This window comes from Pezoporus flaviventris, unplaced genomic scaffold (assembly GCF_033815535.1).
Source record: "Pezoporus flaviventris isolate CSIRO_AGI_PZ_B2104156 unplaced genomic scaffold, CSIRO_AGI_Pfla_v1 ptg000001l, whole genome shotgun sequence".
NCBI lineage: Eukaryota > Metazoa > Chordata > Aves > Psittaciformes > Psittacidae > Pezoporus > Pezoporus flaviventris.
This window is the reverse complement of record NW_026892549.1, coordinates 34238481-34255242: the sequence shown is the minus strand read 5'-3', so window position 1 is coordinate 34255242 and position 16762 is coordinate 34238481. Positions and strand designations below refer to the sequence as shown.

General features: G+C 37.3%; 1 protein-coding gene across 5 annotated transcripts in view; it reads left to right on the top strand.

The window, feature by feature from the left end:
• KAT6B (lysine acetyltransferase 6B) overlaps window positions 1–16762 on the top strand; it is a 113326-nt gene that overhangs the window by 7186 nt on the left and 89378 nt on the right. For all 5 annotated transcript variants that reach the window (XM_061451096.1, XM_061451084.1, XM_061451103.1 and 2 more), the window contains exon 2: window positions 703–1597. In XM_061451096.1, the coding sequence (XP_061307080.1) occupies window positions 977–1597 (621 nt within the window). In that variant the 5' untranslated portion in view covers window positions 703–976. The remainder of the gene's footprint in view (window positions 1–702; window positions 1598–16762) is intronic.

Here is a 16762-nt window from a genome sequence, read left to right as displayed (position 1 = left end):
TTTATATGTGTTTAAATGTCTTCATGCTGACAAGGTGTTTGTGGGAAAATGCCTGCTGTTACTTCATTTCTGTTCCTAAGAGTTTGTATCAAAAATGCGTGCCTCTCCACACCTTAGATTGAGAAGTGCCTTCTGATTCATTTCTGTATTGTAATATACTGGGGTATTAATAAGGATGTAACTAGTAACTCAGTTCTGATATTTTGTTTTTAATTTTTTTGAGTTGTATAATCAACATATGGCATGACATGGGCAATCTACTCTAAGAAATAGTAGTGGTTAATAATTTGACTTTCATTGATTGGGCATTGCTTTGGTTTTTTTTGGTTATGGCTGTGTGGTTTTTGATGGTTTTTCTTGGTTGTTTTCTTATACCAGTGGGTGTAGAAATGGGTGGTAGGCAGTTTGGTGTAGAGAATATTTTCAGGTAGAGAATATTTTCAGGTATCTGGGTGGATGGAAATGGTCCAAGTCAGTAGGAGGTTAAGTGTTGGGGTGATGGAATTTAGGAAAACTAAATCCACTGAATGTTACCAGAAGTGGAAGGATTTAATGATGACTTCATTGATGTGGTGTGGGAATTGACGCACGTTTTATATAATCACACAAAGATTTTTGCATACTGTAGCATCTACAGTGTAAATAAGTGTCTACTTAAGCATTAACTATTCTCTCCCTGCCTCTTCTTTTTTCTTTTTAAAGGTTACAACAAACCTTCTTGTAAGGATGTACTAGTATCATTACGAATGAATCCCATCTACCTTTCCATAACGGTAAAGTAATTGGAAGTTTCAGTCAAGAGGTATTTCCCTGCCTTTTACACTCCTCAGGATGGATATTTTTGAGATGCATCCAAGCAGTGTGTGGTATCCTTTGGTTTGTGCTTGAAGTGTGAACAGCCGCTGACAGATCTGCCAAAAGGATAAGGAGGAACCTCTATGGGTAACCCTTGGCTGGAAGCAATTACTGGTCAACCATGGTAAAACTTGCCAACCCTCTTTATACGGAGTGGATTCTTGAAGCTATACAAAAAGTTAAAAAGCAAAAGCAAAGGCCTTCTGAAGAGAGAATATGTCATGCTGTTTGTGCTTCCCATGGATTAGATAAGAAGACTGTTTCAGAACAGTTGGAACTTAGTGTTCAAGATGGTTCTATTCTTAAAGTTACCAACAAAGGCCTTGCATCATACAAGGACCCAGATAACCCTGGACGGTTTTCAGCTGTTAAGCCTGGCACTATTCCTAAATCTGTTAAGGGATCTAGAGGAGCTTGTAATGAGCTTCGTAATGTGGATTGGAATAAACTCTTGAGAAGAGCAATTGAAGGGCTTCAAGAACCAAGCGGTTCCTCACTGAAAAACATAGAGAAGTATTTGAGAAGTCAAAATGACCTAGCAAATATTTTCAACAATCCTGCCTTTCAGCAGAGGTTGCGTCTAGGGGCCAAACGTGCTGTGAACAATGGGAGATTACTGAAGGATGGACCTCAGTATAGAGTGAATTATGGCAATTTGGAAAGCAAAGGAGCTCCAAAATACTCCAGCACTCTCCCAGCTTCACTTCCACCTGTCAGCCTTCTACCCCATGAGAAAGACCAGGTAAGTCTGAAAAATGAGAGTAAATTTAGTAATGCAGAAATTATTCTACTATTCTTTATTTACCTAAAGCAAAAATACTGTTTTTTTTTTTTTTTGTGTTCTTTGCTTACCTGTTTAAATGTATAAGAAGGACATATATCAAAGATCTGTGCAGAATTGGTTCCGATAAAGGAAATTTACTTAGCTCCCTGTATCTTGTCATTCTGTGTTGGATAGTTTGCTCTCTGGATTTTTGGCAGATAAACAGAGGAGCAGGGAAGAGTACAGCTGCATGCTGTTTTCTAGGTGTGAGATTCTTCTGTCTTGTGTGGCAGACTGGCATTGCTGAAATCTGCAATGTGATTTGATTGTGGCCTTTAATTTTATGCCTGGACGTACTGATTTTCTTGTAATTTGAACATCATCTAAAATACCACTAGAACTCTTGATAGTTAACCCTGTTAGAATTATTATTTTGAAAGATATTTGTATGCAGATATTTAGTGTTCAGTATACAGTTGATAGGAACTGGAGTTAATGTAAATATTCCAGGAATGTCAGTGAAGGTGTCAAAGTAACAAATAGAGCTAAACTGCAGAATCTTTCTATTTCTATTTTGTTCCTGCATGGGTTTATTTTTGCTATTACTTGGGCCATGTTTTCAGGTTAATTATTCACAGGGTTTAAGCCTTGAGGGTGAAGCATGTGTCAATTAGTGTTTTGTTTATGAGAGGATAGTGTCAAAGACAGGTCTGTAGGCATTCTTTGATCATTCTGCATTTAGTATGGTGAAGTGTGTTTTGAGTTTTCAGTGTACTTGGGGGGGGGGGTGGGGGGGAAGCTGCCCGTTCTACTTGAATTGGATTACTTAGAATATCTGTAAGTTGGTGTTTGTTTTGCCCTTCTTAGTGGTAAAGTTTCGAGGCAATTCTTCTTGGCTTGGAATAATTTTGCCATTGTAGAGGTACAATTAGTGTCTTCTCCTAGAAACTGCATTGTAGTTCTCTCTTTAGCCAGTTGTGAGGCTCTGGAGAATGCAGAGTAGAAAGTGCTTATGCTAGAAATATTTAGTCAAGTCTGCAAGAATGGTTGCTTGTGGAACTGTCAGAGATGACTCTATGAATGTTGGTAATTTAAGGTTGATTTTTGTGAGCTTCTGTATATGTTGATTGCTTCTATGCATGGATACGTAGCTGTTTGTTTCAAATTGGACTTCTTGGGTATTTGAAGGATGCATTGTGCTTCACAATAATCAGGAAGATCAGAAGTGTTGCTTACTATGTGATTACTGGTGTAGCCATACACTATAAAGATTTAATTACTTGTAGTGATAAAGCTGTCTTTCTTAAGTACTTTCGGAGATTATTCTGTAATTCTGATACTCTACTGACATAAAAAATTGGAAGGCTGGAGTACTGAGTAACCAAAATGCTATGATGCTTCATGTGATTTCTGTTGAAGCAAAAACCTCCCTTTTTAGGCTATGTACTGGGACTGGCATCCATTGCAAGACATGTTAGTTGGGTCATGCTGCTGAAAAAGTCATTACTTCTATACTAAAATACTGGTATAAGGATAAATCTGTCTTTATAAGTTAGCCAAACAAATCTGTTCTGTAGCAAGTGCTTTGGCAAGAAATAAGCTTTCATTTGGGTGCCTCAGAATTAGGAGTGTGACTTGTGTGTTTAAAAACTGTTTGGTATGCAGTTTTCCTGACAAAAATAGTTTTGGTGTGAGGTTGGTAAATTAGTAGTTGCAGATCAGAGTAGTGCACTGCTTAGTTGTACTAATTGTGGTACAGGTTACTGGGCAAATACGTATAGACTTGTTTTAAGTACAGGCTTTTTGCTGGTCTTCAGACTGTATGGCTTTAAATACACATACAGGACAGTTCTGAAAGTAACTATAGGTAAGTGTGTTTTACTGGGATGTGACTGCATGTTCATTTGAAATTGGGAATTCATGAATAAGCAGAGTAATACTGCAAGGCAAACTTATTGGCTATTTTTATTGGGAGATACTTAAGTGGTAACGTGGGACATGAAAAGATTGTATATTGAATTTTATACAGTAAAATGTAGCCAACTGACATCTCTCAGGAATGGCTAGTCTTTGAAGAAGTTGGTGTATTTGAAAATTTGACTGTTCATGTAGCTAGCGCAAGTAAAGCTGGTCTTCTGTTTGGTTGTATGTTTGCTTATTTTTAAATACTACAGTTGAAGTTCAAGTATTTTTTTCTGTTGACTATCCTTGGGGAGAAGAAAGAACAGAAGGATATACAGAAATCTGTTTAGATGACTGCAAAAATTTTAGTAATTTTGACCTTTTTAATGCATGATTAACATATCATCAGGATGAGACAGTTTACAAAAGTTAGCTTTGCAGACCTAGAGCCTTGACTCTGTTATAAGGGGGTGTTGAGTGTTTTGCATTTGGGAAATACTTACATGGAACTGGAAGTGCTAAATTTTCTTCGTTGTGGTGGTGGTGGTACGGAGGTGCTTTTCTTGTCTTAGTATTAACTGGGTGATCCAGTGATCCTCTTGTTTCATTAGATGTAGAAATAGATGCAGTTAGTTACAACAGCATAGCTTATATTGCTGTATTCCTTCCTGTTATCCATAGGCCTGGAAGGAAGCATTTTTACAAAAAATCCAAAAAAAACCCAGAAAATTAAAAACCAACCAAAATAACAACCAAAAAAAACCCACAACAAACAAACAAAACCCCCAAACCACAAGAAAACCAGAACAAATACTGGAAACAAAAAACCCCAAGCAAACAAAAAAAATCCCTGCTCCCCCTTCCCCCCTTAACCCCAAAACAACCCCCCCCAAAAAAAAAAAACCAAACCAAAAAGGTATGTTTCCTTGAAGTGTTAATCTGACTTGTCTGGATTTGGGCAAAGGTGTGTCAGCTCCAGAGTTACAGGAAGAGGAAATATGCAGTGCAGCTGTTTAAATCTTCTCTTCCTCCACCGCTTTCCATTCCCTAGTGTGTGTGGAGGGTTGTTTTTTCACTTCTGTGCAGAAGAGATATAAGCATAAGGCTCATAGGAAAGACAGATGAAAGGTCAATAGCTGTCATCAGCTATATGGTGTCTAGACTGTACATCCTTCAACATGTAATGAGTAATAAGAATTACGTTTCAAAAGGACATCCTGGTTATCCTATATATTCTGGTGGTTACATCATGGTAGATGCTTACTTGATGTGGACAGGTACCTTGAATCAGAGTGCTTCAGAACAAGTGTTAAATTGATGCGTTACAAGGACCAGCCTTCAGCTGGAGATGGAGCTGCCCTTATGGTGAAGGGAAACTGAATCCAGCGGTGTCCTTTAGGATGTAGATTTGTAAGGTGCTTTTTCTTTCCTGAAAATAAAAAAGCAAAACCACATACACAAGAAGCAGATAAGAAGGAAATTTGTTGCTCAGTAGTTTGATCTTGTGCACTTCACTATATTGCAGTACATAGTTTTAACAATTTAACTGCTCTTATGTGTTCTTCCTTATGTTCAGAGTATCTCGGAGAGCTATCTTCTCTCTTGTGCTTCACACCTTCTCTCCTGAAGCACCCTCTGAAAAGGGCTGTATGAGTATGTTAATCAGAAAATGCAGTGTAAAAACTGATAACATAGTAGGAAAGGGTGTGAACAGAGAGGAAAATCAACCTGAACATACTGAGTGATACTTAGCTTTTCGATAAGCCTTTGATGCATTAAAATACACTTCCAGAAATACAGCAGTAAAGTGGTATTTAAAAGATATGGTTAACATCTTTAAATGGATGTTTAATTTTTCTTTTAATGGTGTCAGTTGTACAGTGGCAATATTGGTGGTGTTTTCTGTGTGCATGCATGCCCTGTGTTTTTTCTTGTTTCTGTGGTCACTTGGACAAGCATTAGGAACCTTCTGCAGTTTGGGAACGGCATGAAACCTACCTAGGTTTTACGAGTTAGTGGTATCTTAAGCACAAATGTGTGACTGTAAACAAAAATAAACAGGTCTTTGTAGGCTGTAGGCAGCTCTTTACTTATTTTTCAGCATCATTTAAGATGATAAATCCAGCTTCAAAAGATGAAGCAGTGGCCATCATAACTTTCCAAGAGGACTATGGGAGTGTGTAGTACATCTCAGAATAATTACTGCCTAAAGTATTCTTTGAAAGTTGCAGTGCAAATGGAGATAACTTGATCCATACAGCATTTTCTTGGTTCTCCTGAGCACTGTCTTGAACAGATCAGCAACTGTATTGATAGTTGTTTCTATCTCTTTCCTTGGCATGAGAATACCCCATTCACTTTCAGTTTGTCTTTCTAAGCTGACTTTCATGCAAAATCAAACTTGTTTTATTAATTTTCCATACTCTGAACTCCTATCTAATTTTGTTTTCACTGGCCTACGTACATTTAGCTTTTCAAAGTGTAACTTGGCATGGGTTGAATTTCAGTTTTCTGGTATGTAGCTTGTGCCAGTGCAGACATTGGGTGTTCCTCCTTCTGTCTTTCAGGCAAAGAGCCAATCTACAGAGAATTGATTTTTTGGCATCCAGGCTCCTCCCTGTTGAGTTTTTCAGCTTCGTGCCTTCCTGTGGGTAGGCAACAAGAGACTGTTGGCTGAGATTTCTTTGCTTGCTCCGTCTTGTTTCCTCTGGCCTCTAGCCTTTCCACTGAGTGGAAACAGAGAAGTTAGGCAGAAAGCACATGCTACATAATTTATCTTACCAATTTACACATAGGAGGATATTCATAATTGCCTTGCTTTGGAGCTGGCTCTTCGTGAAATCTGTGCTCCCGCAGGTGGGTTTGAGCACCAAAAGGCAGTGATAAGTAAGTGTCTGGAAGAGAGTGTCTGCAGTGCTACAGTTGAAAAGACTGTAGACTGGTAGGAAGACAAAGAAGAAAAATGAAATCTAGGCTTGAAATTTGCCAATCCATAAAATGCTTTAAAGACAGCCTGTGTTTCTCTCCTTGTAACTCTTCATGGTCATAAAAGACTGTGGAGTGTTAGTGTTACTTGACAAACAGTAACATTCATGTTTGTGCTTCTCATTATCACAATTCACAAGATGGCTTTATTTCTTGAAAGGATGGCCTTCACCTCAATGCATGTAGCTTTTGTCCTTGGACTTTTGGGGTGATTACTAGGTGCTGCTGCTTTCTCCCATTTCTCTACTGTCCGTGTAGCTTCTGAAATGCAAGAAGTATCAACTCCTCCATACATAAGCCAAGTGAACACTTAAAAGTGGAGCCTGTTCACACTTGAGATACTGGAGCTTACTAGAAATTGAAGAATTACTTACCCCATCTTTTGAGAATTTAAAACTAAAGTGGAAAAGTCTTGTCATCTCATATCATGGATAAGTGGCTTATACCATTGTAGATAGGTATATCAGGCTTTGGTTTTTTTTCTGTGTTTTTACAATTCAGCACATTTGGATCAAACCATGAAGCAAGCTTGTAAAAGTCTCGGAATTGTATGGTGGGAGTGAAATTTAAAACTACCATTTCCTAAAGTAGATTGGCCTGCTCCTTCCTAAGGCCAGGCAGAGGGGTAGGTTGGGTTCCAGTTAGTGGTGTCAGTGATTTATTTTCTGCAAGGAGGTCATTTGCAGTTTCCTCTAGAACCATTAAGGAAAACCCTCCTCAAACTTTTTTCCCAGGCTGGGTATTTTAGAGCATAGTTCTGCATGGTGCACTCACAATTCTTGTTTGCTGCAAGAAGTGGTTCCAAGCCTTATATTGCAAGCTGCTTAATCCTAAGACTTGGTAAAATTTAATTCTCCTGGCAGTTTCTCTTCAGAATTAATTGGTGTGATGTACTGCAGTGAGTCCTGTATTGAAACTGACAGCAAAAGAAATTCTGTGTAGTTCCAGCAGTTCTCTGTGTGTTCATCTATGCTGTTTTCTGTGAACTTTTCTGTCTTAACTGGGAGTAACAGTTGATTCCAAAACTACAGTTAGAAGTTTTACTCTTTGGACTTTTACTCCAAGATTTTATTTTTAACTACTCACTACATGGACATCTATTTTGTGAAGATTCCTTCTAGAATATGGAAATACCAGAAGCCTGCCTTAAATATAAGGAGAACTGCCTTGCATATTTTCTCTGTGCTGTATCCTTAAGTGTCTTAAGTGTCTGTCCTCTCCTATGTTGAATAGCAGGGATAGTCTTGACTCTTTGGGTGTGTTTTCTGTGGCAATTGAAATGTGGTAACAATTCCATGATATTTCTTATTGTTACAGGGACTTCATTATAAAACAGGTGATGAAAAACCTTGGTAACATGCAGTTGAGGTTATCTGCTATTTTTTTGACAGCTTAATTTATTTTTTTTTCCTCAAGAAAGATCTTCAGGTGTAGATCAGCTGTTCATCAACCATAGTTTTCCATTTTGGTTGTTGGAAATGGCGAAAGACTGTGTTTTGTTAAAATTTCCAGCTAGTATTGAGAAAAAAATTAGTTACTGTCAAAGTCTTTACAACTTTGAATCCATTCACGTTCCTATGATTACCTTCTTTCAAAGGGTAACTTTTCTCTGTATTCAGGACTTGTTTGCCTGGGTGTGAGGACAGACCCATAGTTCCTGTGATTGTGAGGGCTTGTTTCAAGTTAGGACATGAGGACTTTATAGAACCAAACAAGAGGGAATTGCTGTTGTGTACCGGAATGACATTGTTAGGGCTCAGGTTGTGGGTGTAGAAATCTGAGTGGTGATGCCCATCAAATCGGGTACCACTTAGGTGATGAGAGTGATAAGAGGCAAGCCAACTTTTAATCTAGTATGATTGCCTTTGGTTGCAAAATCACTTGTGTTTGTTGTTCTTCCCTGTCTGCTTATATCCCTCCTCATTGAGGGCAATTATAACTGGTTTAATTTATATATATATTTATATTTTTTTTTCCCCTCTCTCCCCTCTTCTTTCTCTAGGTTCTTGAAGAAGGTGCCTGAAGCTTTGAATTTGCAGGCACAGGCACTATTCTTACAGTATGAATTGTGTAAAACTGTTAAAGGGTTACTTGTGTAGGCAATTCCAGGACTGCTGCATTTAGTCCTAGGTTTGTGCAGATTGTTGTGACTTCAGGTTGTGCTGTATGTAAAATGTTATAAAAGGAAAAAGTCGTGGGGGGGGTGGGGGTGAGGGATGAGGGAAAATTAGAGACTTGTAAATAGTCAGCTCTTGTGTGTTGGCATCAATAATAGACACGCAGGAATTCCTGCTTTTTCTCAAGTTTTTTAGCTTTGCAGGGGCACAGAGTCCCATTTATCTGCCCTTGTGGTGGTACAGCCTGTCATTTACCAGTGTAATGGTACTAGTAATGCAGTACTAGGTGGAGTAGGCTTGAGACTTCTGGTTTTAATTGCAAGCTGGATTCTGGCACACGAGAAAAGCTGTGTATGATCTCAGCAAAATTGTCTGGGAGGCATGTCTGATGTTTCCTCATCTAGGAAGAATCCTTAATAGAAGTGGGGGCTAGCATAAGCTGTGATAAGTTCGACATACAGTTTCCACATGCTCTCCAGCATTTAATTTCATCACTAGTGGTGTTTTGAAGTTGGCTTCAATTTCACAGCTCTTGTTTTTTCCAAAATGGTGAACGCAACTGACTTGTTCTAGTTTTTATGTAGTGTCCATGTATCCGTGGCAACATTAACTAGCAGTGTTTGCTTTTGGCTCAATAAGAGACAAATGTTAGTGGCACCCTTGTTTCAGACATTGAGTACATACAGTTATTAACTAGCAACTAAGTAATTACAAGTAACAGTTGAAAGGAGTATAGTCAAGAAAGTAAAGATAATTTTATCATAGCTGTGTAGAATTTTTTTTTGTCCTGTGTGGCACTGTTGTGTTAAGGCATCTTTTTCAGCACCATCTATTGGGTGATTATAGTGAAGATGAAAACTGGTATTTTTCATATGGCAAAAGGATGAGAGGTAACTGACACAAGTTGCAGATAGATGCAGGAAGTCAAGACAGATGAAGGAGAAAATTCTTTGTAGTGAGGGTGGAGAAACATGGAATAGGGGTTTGGAGTGGCTGTGGGATAGTGGGACATCTGTCCTTGGAGTTGGTCAGAGCTTGATGTGATATGGTCTTGAGCAGCCTGAGGGATCATTTGAGTCTGGTTTTGTTTCCTGTGGGTTGCATGCTCTATGGTCTGCCCTAGCCTAGATTATTCTATTTCAACCTGAATTGGAAGTTTGTTTGCTGCTTCTAACTGTTGGCTAATAAAACAAAAACCATAGTTTATGAAAGACTAAGATGATGACGATTTGCAGACAGCTGCATCAAATAGCCCAAGTGTAAGCTAAAGAAACTGAAGAGGGATGGAAGCTTCACCTGGGAAAACCCTTGCTGGAGGATTCAGTGTATTTGTTACAGTTTCTTTTGTAAGTGCATTTTGTGTGTGTTGCTTTAAGAATAGTGAGCACTCTGATTTCTGTTTTCTTGGGACTCTCTGAAATCTAGAAAAAAGTCACTGAACTTTTAGCTTTATGTATCAGACCCAGAAGGCTGGGTCTGAAGCCTGCTAGGTTTCATTTAAGTTTCACTATTATGTTGTGTGCGTAACTTCTCTGGTGCTGTTGTCCTTTATATTGACCTGTAAAAACGTGAGTGACACCTTGCTTGCAGTGCTGTGGAAGTCTCTGAAGTGTTTAGAATTAGTGGATAATGAGCAGTAATTAGCAAAGGGGTTATGCAAAAATACAGTTAAAGAGTGATGAAAAAAGCAGTGTTTGAGCCTAAAAGAATTCTAAAGACCTAAGTAACCTCCATTATAAACACTGAACTTAATGGTAGTTAGTTAAGTTCTATGATTCTACAGGCTACTGTATCACTCATTTCTGTTCTGAGAACTTAAGATTGGTGGCTTTCATTTCCTTTTTTTTTCTTAATTTTTTTTTTTTATTTTGTCCTCTCAACACTAAGTGTACTTGCTGTAGGTGTCAGGTTAACAAGGGTATATTAGTGGTGGACGAAGAGAATGGTGTATTGACTCCTGCAAGTAATGTTTTGCTCCTCAGTCAGTTTATAAATATGCACATGGAGGTTTATGTAATAAAGAATGAGGTTACTTATGAACAAGGTATTTTCTGATCTGAATATTCTTGTTCTGCCATGAACTGTCCAGCTCTCTTCCCTTTTTACCCAATTGTGAAAACTGAAAGTCACTGAAAACTTGTGAATGGTGTTATTACAAATATTATTCTCCTTTAATATCAGAAAACTGTATAGTAAACCCCTTTTCTCTTTATTTAGATGTTTGGCACACATTCTGACGATTCAGCAAAGTGAACTTTCATTCAGGTGCTTCAGATGTTACAGATTTTCTGAAAGTCTAAAAGTTACAATCAGTCAAGAAATGACTAGAGAAAACCAGTCACAGGGTAGATTCTCAAGTTAGATAGCAGCATGTGCTATGTGCATACAGAATGATCCTTTAGTGTGCTTGTAGATGCATATGAAAACTACATGGAAAAGTATTGGAGCTCACAATGTCTTAGAAACCAGTGACTTGTTCTGCTGTGGCCATTTTAAAGAATTCCACTTGTTGGGTCAATTGACTTGCTTGTTTGCCATAATCTTGAAGAAGGAAATGATTGTTACTTAGGTCATTTAATGATTATAACTGTTCTTAAAACAAATTTTAAATTACTGCATTTTTACCAGTGACAGCTTCCATTGTAGTCTTTATAGCTATGGATTTAACTTTATTCATTCATGATTAAAAGCCAGAAGTGTTTTACCCTGAACAAAACATGGAATGCAGTAGTGGTTTAAAGTACCTGGCATTAGCTAGTCCTTCTGCTTTACATTTAATTGACAAATATTTAAAAATTAGGAACGTGAAAACACGAGTTTGCTTCTGGGCTTTGCCATTGGAATTTATGTGGCGATGGGCAGTTGTTTTTGCTTTATGCATTTGTGAACCGTGTTTAAAAAAGAACAAGTAGCTTGTCATCTTGCAGGCATATTTTTAGATTTTCCAGTAGAGAATTTCATATCTGAAAATGAAATTGATGGTAGGGATCTTTTATTGGGAATATTAAACCACTAGAGAAATCTTCCTGTGTTTCCAACTTCCTGAATCGCTCTGAATTCAAGATGGTGCCTCAATTCTGCTTGTGAATTTAAGGAAATAAGCAAATAATTGTAGCTGCTATTCAGCCCTGGATAGGCAGATTTTGTTCTATGTCTCCCAGAAAATGCTAGTGGTGGGAGAGGGATGTGCTGGAATTTTGTTTGGTACCTCTCTTCAATATCAATATCTCTGCCTTAAGTGACATTTTCAACATATTTATTAAGCACCTTCAGCTTGTATTGATAATTTTCAGAGTTAGACTAGAAATAAAACTGATTTATCTGTTTTTATGTTAATAAACCTGCTGGAGTTGACTTTATTTGATAAAATGACTTTGACAGCTGGCAGCTCTATTCTGCCTGAGAAAAAAAAAAAAAGAAAAGCTGGATGTTCGGGCTTCATTGTGTGAACATGCCATGTTTAATTTTCTGTATGTAGTTCTAAACAGAATTGCTCATAATTTGCTAACATAAAAATGAATCTTAATGATTTATATTGTTTCTTTCTCCATACTGTTTGGGTGTATTTTGAAGAGACTTCTGAAAGATTTGATTTCTAGAGAAGAGCTCCTGATACAGCTGAGGGCAAGCTTTTTTCCTTTCCTGATCTCTGTCTGGTGGTAAAATTCTAATTTGCTTGCCATTTTGTGAAAACAAGTTAATTTCTATCTGTCTTGGAAGTTTTATATGGGATTAAATTGTAAAGCTTGATGACTTAGAATTTTGCATTTTAACTTAGAGTTAGTTAAGATATAAATACTGTAGTCTTCTTAATTGGAAAAGAGAACAAAAGTAACTTTCTCCCCCCATGTAACCAAAGAGGCTTCGACCTTGAATCTTGTTTTTCTTTTTGTCTCGAGCATATTTGTCTTTATTTTTTAGCAGACTTGTGTCTTACCCGTCCATTTCTGGCAACAGCCCTAAGAATAATTTTTTTCATCTCCCCACAACATGTTATTTCATTGTTACTGATATCATTGCAAGGACAGCAGCTTTAAATAAGGTTAACTTTTGTGTTTTATGTGCACAGCTATAACGACTCTCATTGTTAGTGCTTTCTTAAGCCGGGACAACTTGACTTTTTTTTTTTAAGTATGTATTTAATAGATTTTGCCAATTAGAGTAGGCATCTGTTTGGAGATCAGTAGCAATCAAAATCACTTAGGAAGAAATTGTTGGCTCATGATGCATTTAAAATATTTCTGGAAGTACAGCTTCTTTTTAGCTGTTGCTAAGAGATAAATTTTCATTGACATGAGGGATGTGAGGACATGTCAGCATGCTACCAGTTGTTTTATAGGCAGTTAGCTCTGCCGCCTTGCAGATGGTTAGAAAACTCTTGGTAGTGCGTAAAATGTGTGCTGATTATCTCATTGAATTAAGGTAACCTTTTGTTATCCATTGAATTCTGCAGACCACGCACTGAACAGCTGTTCTGCTGTTGAATTCTGGATTTAGTCAACATAAAGATTATGCTAAAGGGTATTTAGTCCTGTTCCAGGTACTGAGCACTGGACTACTGTAAGATTATTTTAATTTTTTTTTTTATTTAATGCTACCTTCAGTGTGTTTGTAGTCCGGGCAATCCAGTAAGATGGTATCTTCATTTTCTCTCAGCTGTATTTTCCAACTTTGTTGCCACCTTACGCTCATTAAAAGTTTGGAAGTAGGTCAGAGACAGAGAGTTTGCAAAGAGCCTTTGCTTTCCCCTACCTCCTGCTTCTTTTCCTCTTTCTTAAAGTGTTGCAAAGAAAGTAACTCTTGTTCTTACCCGCTTTTAGCGTTACTAGTTTGAGGTTGGGTTGTGTTCTGGTGTGGTGTTTGTTTAGTGATGATACTTGCCTTAAAAAACAGAGTAAGCAGTCTGATTATTACACAGTTCATAAATCTGATTATTTTGGATTATACTTCTAAGTGTGCGTCTCATCTACTGGAGTGTATATAAAGGTCATAGCTCACCGTCACATTACAACTTGCTTGTAAAACCCTGCCCTTTTGAAAATAAATTAGTAGGCAGAATTAGGTTTTTGATTTGGTTGTTTTTTTATTAAAGAGTGTTTTCAAGATTTAAAAAAAAAATTAGTTTCTGGAATGATTTTGGAATGGGACTGGGGAAGGAATCGAAACATCCCACAGGTAAAGCTCAAACTATTTGGACTGCAGAAAGTGAAAACGCTTCTGGATTGCTAGTGTTCACAGACTTTCAAAAAACAGTTAAGGTCTTCAGCTCAGTATGGGTTTGTCTGAGAAAATTCTATTTTGCAAAGATCTGGAAAGTTGGGTTGAGAATAATTTATTGCTTTGGAAATACAACAGATAAAATTAGGATAAGGTATCATAGCAACTGTATATAAAGGGTTATACTTGTATATTGTGCTGTATAGGAGGGGTAATATGCTGTCATTTGTAACATAGTAGAGTATTGAAGGCTTAAGGGATCTCCTAGAGAGCTGCTTTCTCAAGCTATTAGGGTCTTCTCTGAGAGATTCAGGAATAGATTAGAAGTAACTCTGTTTGGTATTACAGTACCTATTTTTTTAGGGTAAAAAGTAAAGAAAAGGGGTCTAAGAGTTTTAAGGGTCTTTAAGGGTCACTGTCTAAGGTACCTTATAGGAGAAGATGTTTCTGAGATCTCATTTAAGTTCATCTTTCCAGCCCTGCTTAAGAGTAACTTTGACTTTATTCATAAAAGTGTGGGGGTTTGTGGTGGTTTTTTTTTGGTGGTTGTTCGTTTGTTTGTAGGGTGGTTGTTGTTGTTTTTGTTTTGTTTTGTTTTGTTTTGGTTGTTTGTTTGTTTGTTTAAATCAAGTATCTAATGTTTTCATGGTGGCTTTTTGGTCCGATCCCTAAACCAAATCATATGTACTGGTTAGATTTCTGCCAGTAGATGCCCATCTTCTGTGCAGTTTCAAGGAGTATTGTTGAGCTGTTTCATTTGAAACTACGTCATTCAAAAACTAGTCTATTTTGATGTCAGGATTATAATGAAAAAGCTGATTAAAATTAGTATTTGAAGAATATAGTTTAGAAAATAATCCCTTTTTAAGATTGATTAGTTTTGTTACATAAAACTACAGTAAGATGGGAATATGATATTCTGAAGAAATCTTTGCAGGAAGTCTGGGAGCTGAAATATTTTCCCTGCTGTAAAAACACCACAGTAAAATAATACATCTTTTGAAATTATGGAAAAAAAGAAGCAGCATGTATTTGTTTCATTACCCCCAGTACATTTTTGCCCTAGTAATCAAATTTGCTTCATTTTTGAATACCGTGTTAATGCTTAGGTGGAATACATTCCATCTTGGACTGAAGAAATTTCTCTGTACCTAGAGGATTTATTTTTTTAATACATTTTCCACCCTCCCCTTCTAGTTCACTGAAACACTGACATGTAACTCCATTACATTTCCAAGAATTCTTCTCCACTTTTGTTAAGTATCTAGCAGGTTTCTTTTGTGACTTGATTCATCTTTGCAAGTCAGTCATGTTCATAAAGTTAAGAGTTAAGTCTTTAATTTCTGAGCAGCCTTTCCTAGAATATATTAGGTGATTAAGGTAAGCTAACCATTAATGCTTGCCTCAGGCAAGCCACACCAAAATAGAACAGCTCATGTAATGGTACCTTTCAGGTGTTAGGGATTGTGATCGCATTGGAGACGAGTTATCATGAGGCTGTGTGGTAGCTTTAGAGCAACCAACTTCTAGTATCAGAGCTCAAAATGACAGTTAATGGCATAGCCTTGGTTACGGCACTGCTGTTTCTTGGTGGTGTTACGTGGCCAAAAATAGTATTGATAAGCATCGTGTGTACATACTACAACAGGAGGTTTTACTTGGTTTTGTAATCTAGCAGTCCATTCACCTCAGGTCTGTTTAAGTTGTCTAGTAAAGCGTGCTTGCTTTTGGTTAGCTTTTTAACAAAATTTTGCAAAACGCTACAGTTGGAGAAAACCCAACTGAGTAGGCTTAATAATACTACAAGTTTCACCAGGAGGAGGTACTACAGGGAATACTGTACATTACCTTATTATATTACTCTTTATTGAAAACAGGCTGTTAGACTATAAAGCCAGTAAGAGAGGGTAATTAAATTCTCAATTGGGGCTGATATTAGCAGAGGTACAACGACATGTTTTGATACAAGCAAAATAACAACAGGGAAGCATTACATAGAGCTGAATTTCAAACTAAGACAACAGTTATTGCTTGTAAAGAGCTTCCTGTAGTCTGTTAATATACTGACTTACATAGAAGTAAAACCACCAGTTTTGCTAAGTTTTTTAAGTAGTAGTACAAGAAAGCAATGTATATATTTTGAGTTTTAACTCATTTGTGTGCACAAACCAGTAAATATTTAGTGAAAATATTTGGTAACAGTACCTCTGGTAAATTCTGTTACAGGTCTGTCTGATGCAGCTTATACTTGCTGTCAGCACCTATTCCCTCCACGGTTATTACCACAGAAGACAGCTTTGGTATTTATGCCTGGCTTTGTTTCCTAGGTGTGGGGCTCCAAGTGATTTTCAGCCAAGAGCAACATGATCTAGAACGGACAACCCACTTAGTGAAAATAATAGCAAAGCATATCTGGCTTTTTTGTTTGTTTCTGAAAAATGCTTTTTATGCAGACAGTGCATCAAAAACATTTTTTGAGATTGGTGTTTGTTGTTTAACCTCAGCTTAAAGCTTGAGGGAAAAGCTTTATTAAGTACTTGATTAAAAGCTTTCATGGAGGTACTAAGAAATGACCTGGTATGAAAGTGGGAGACAGTAATGTATAACCCATATAAAACCCATTCACTCTACATACTCTACGTAGCTAAATTCTCAGGGTAGTTTTGTCCAAATTACTGGTTTATATTCAGACTCTACTTCTGAGGTGCTATGAGCATCAGTGAAAACAGTATCATGTAGGGTTTTTTGTTACTTTTGTAGTAATTTCAAATGCTTCTCCAGAATGCTAATTAGGAAATCACAAGTACCACAAGTGATAGATGAGGCCCCCCTATTGCACCAAGATGGACAGATTTCGTTCTTCTAAATTTGTGGCTACTTCAGAAACTTCAAGCTCAGAAGTGCTTGTTTCTTTGTACAGCTG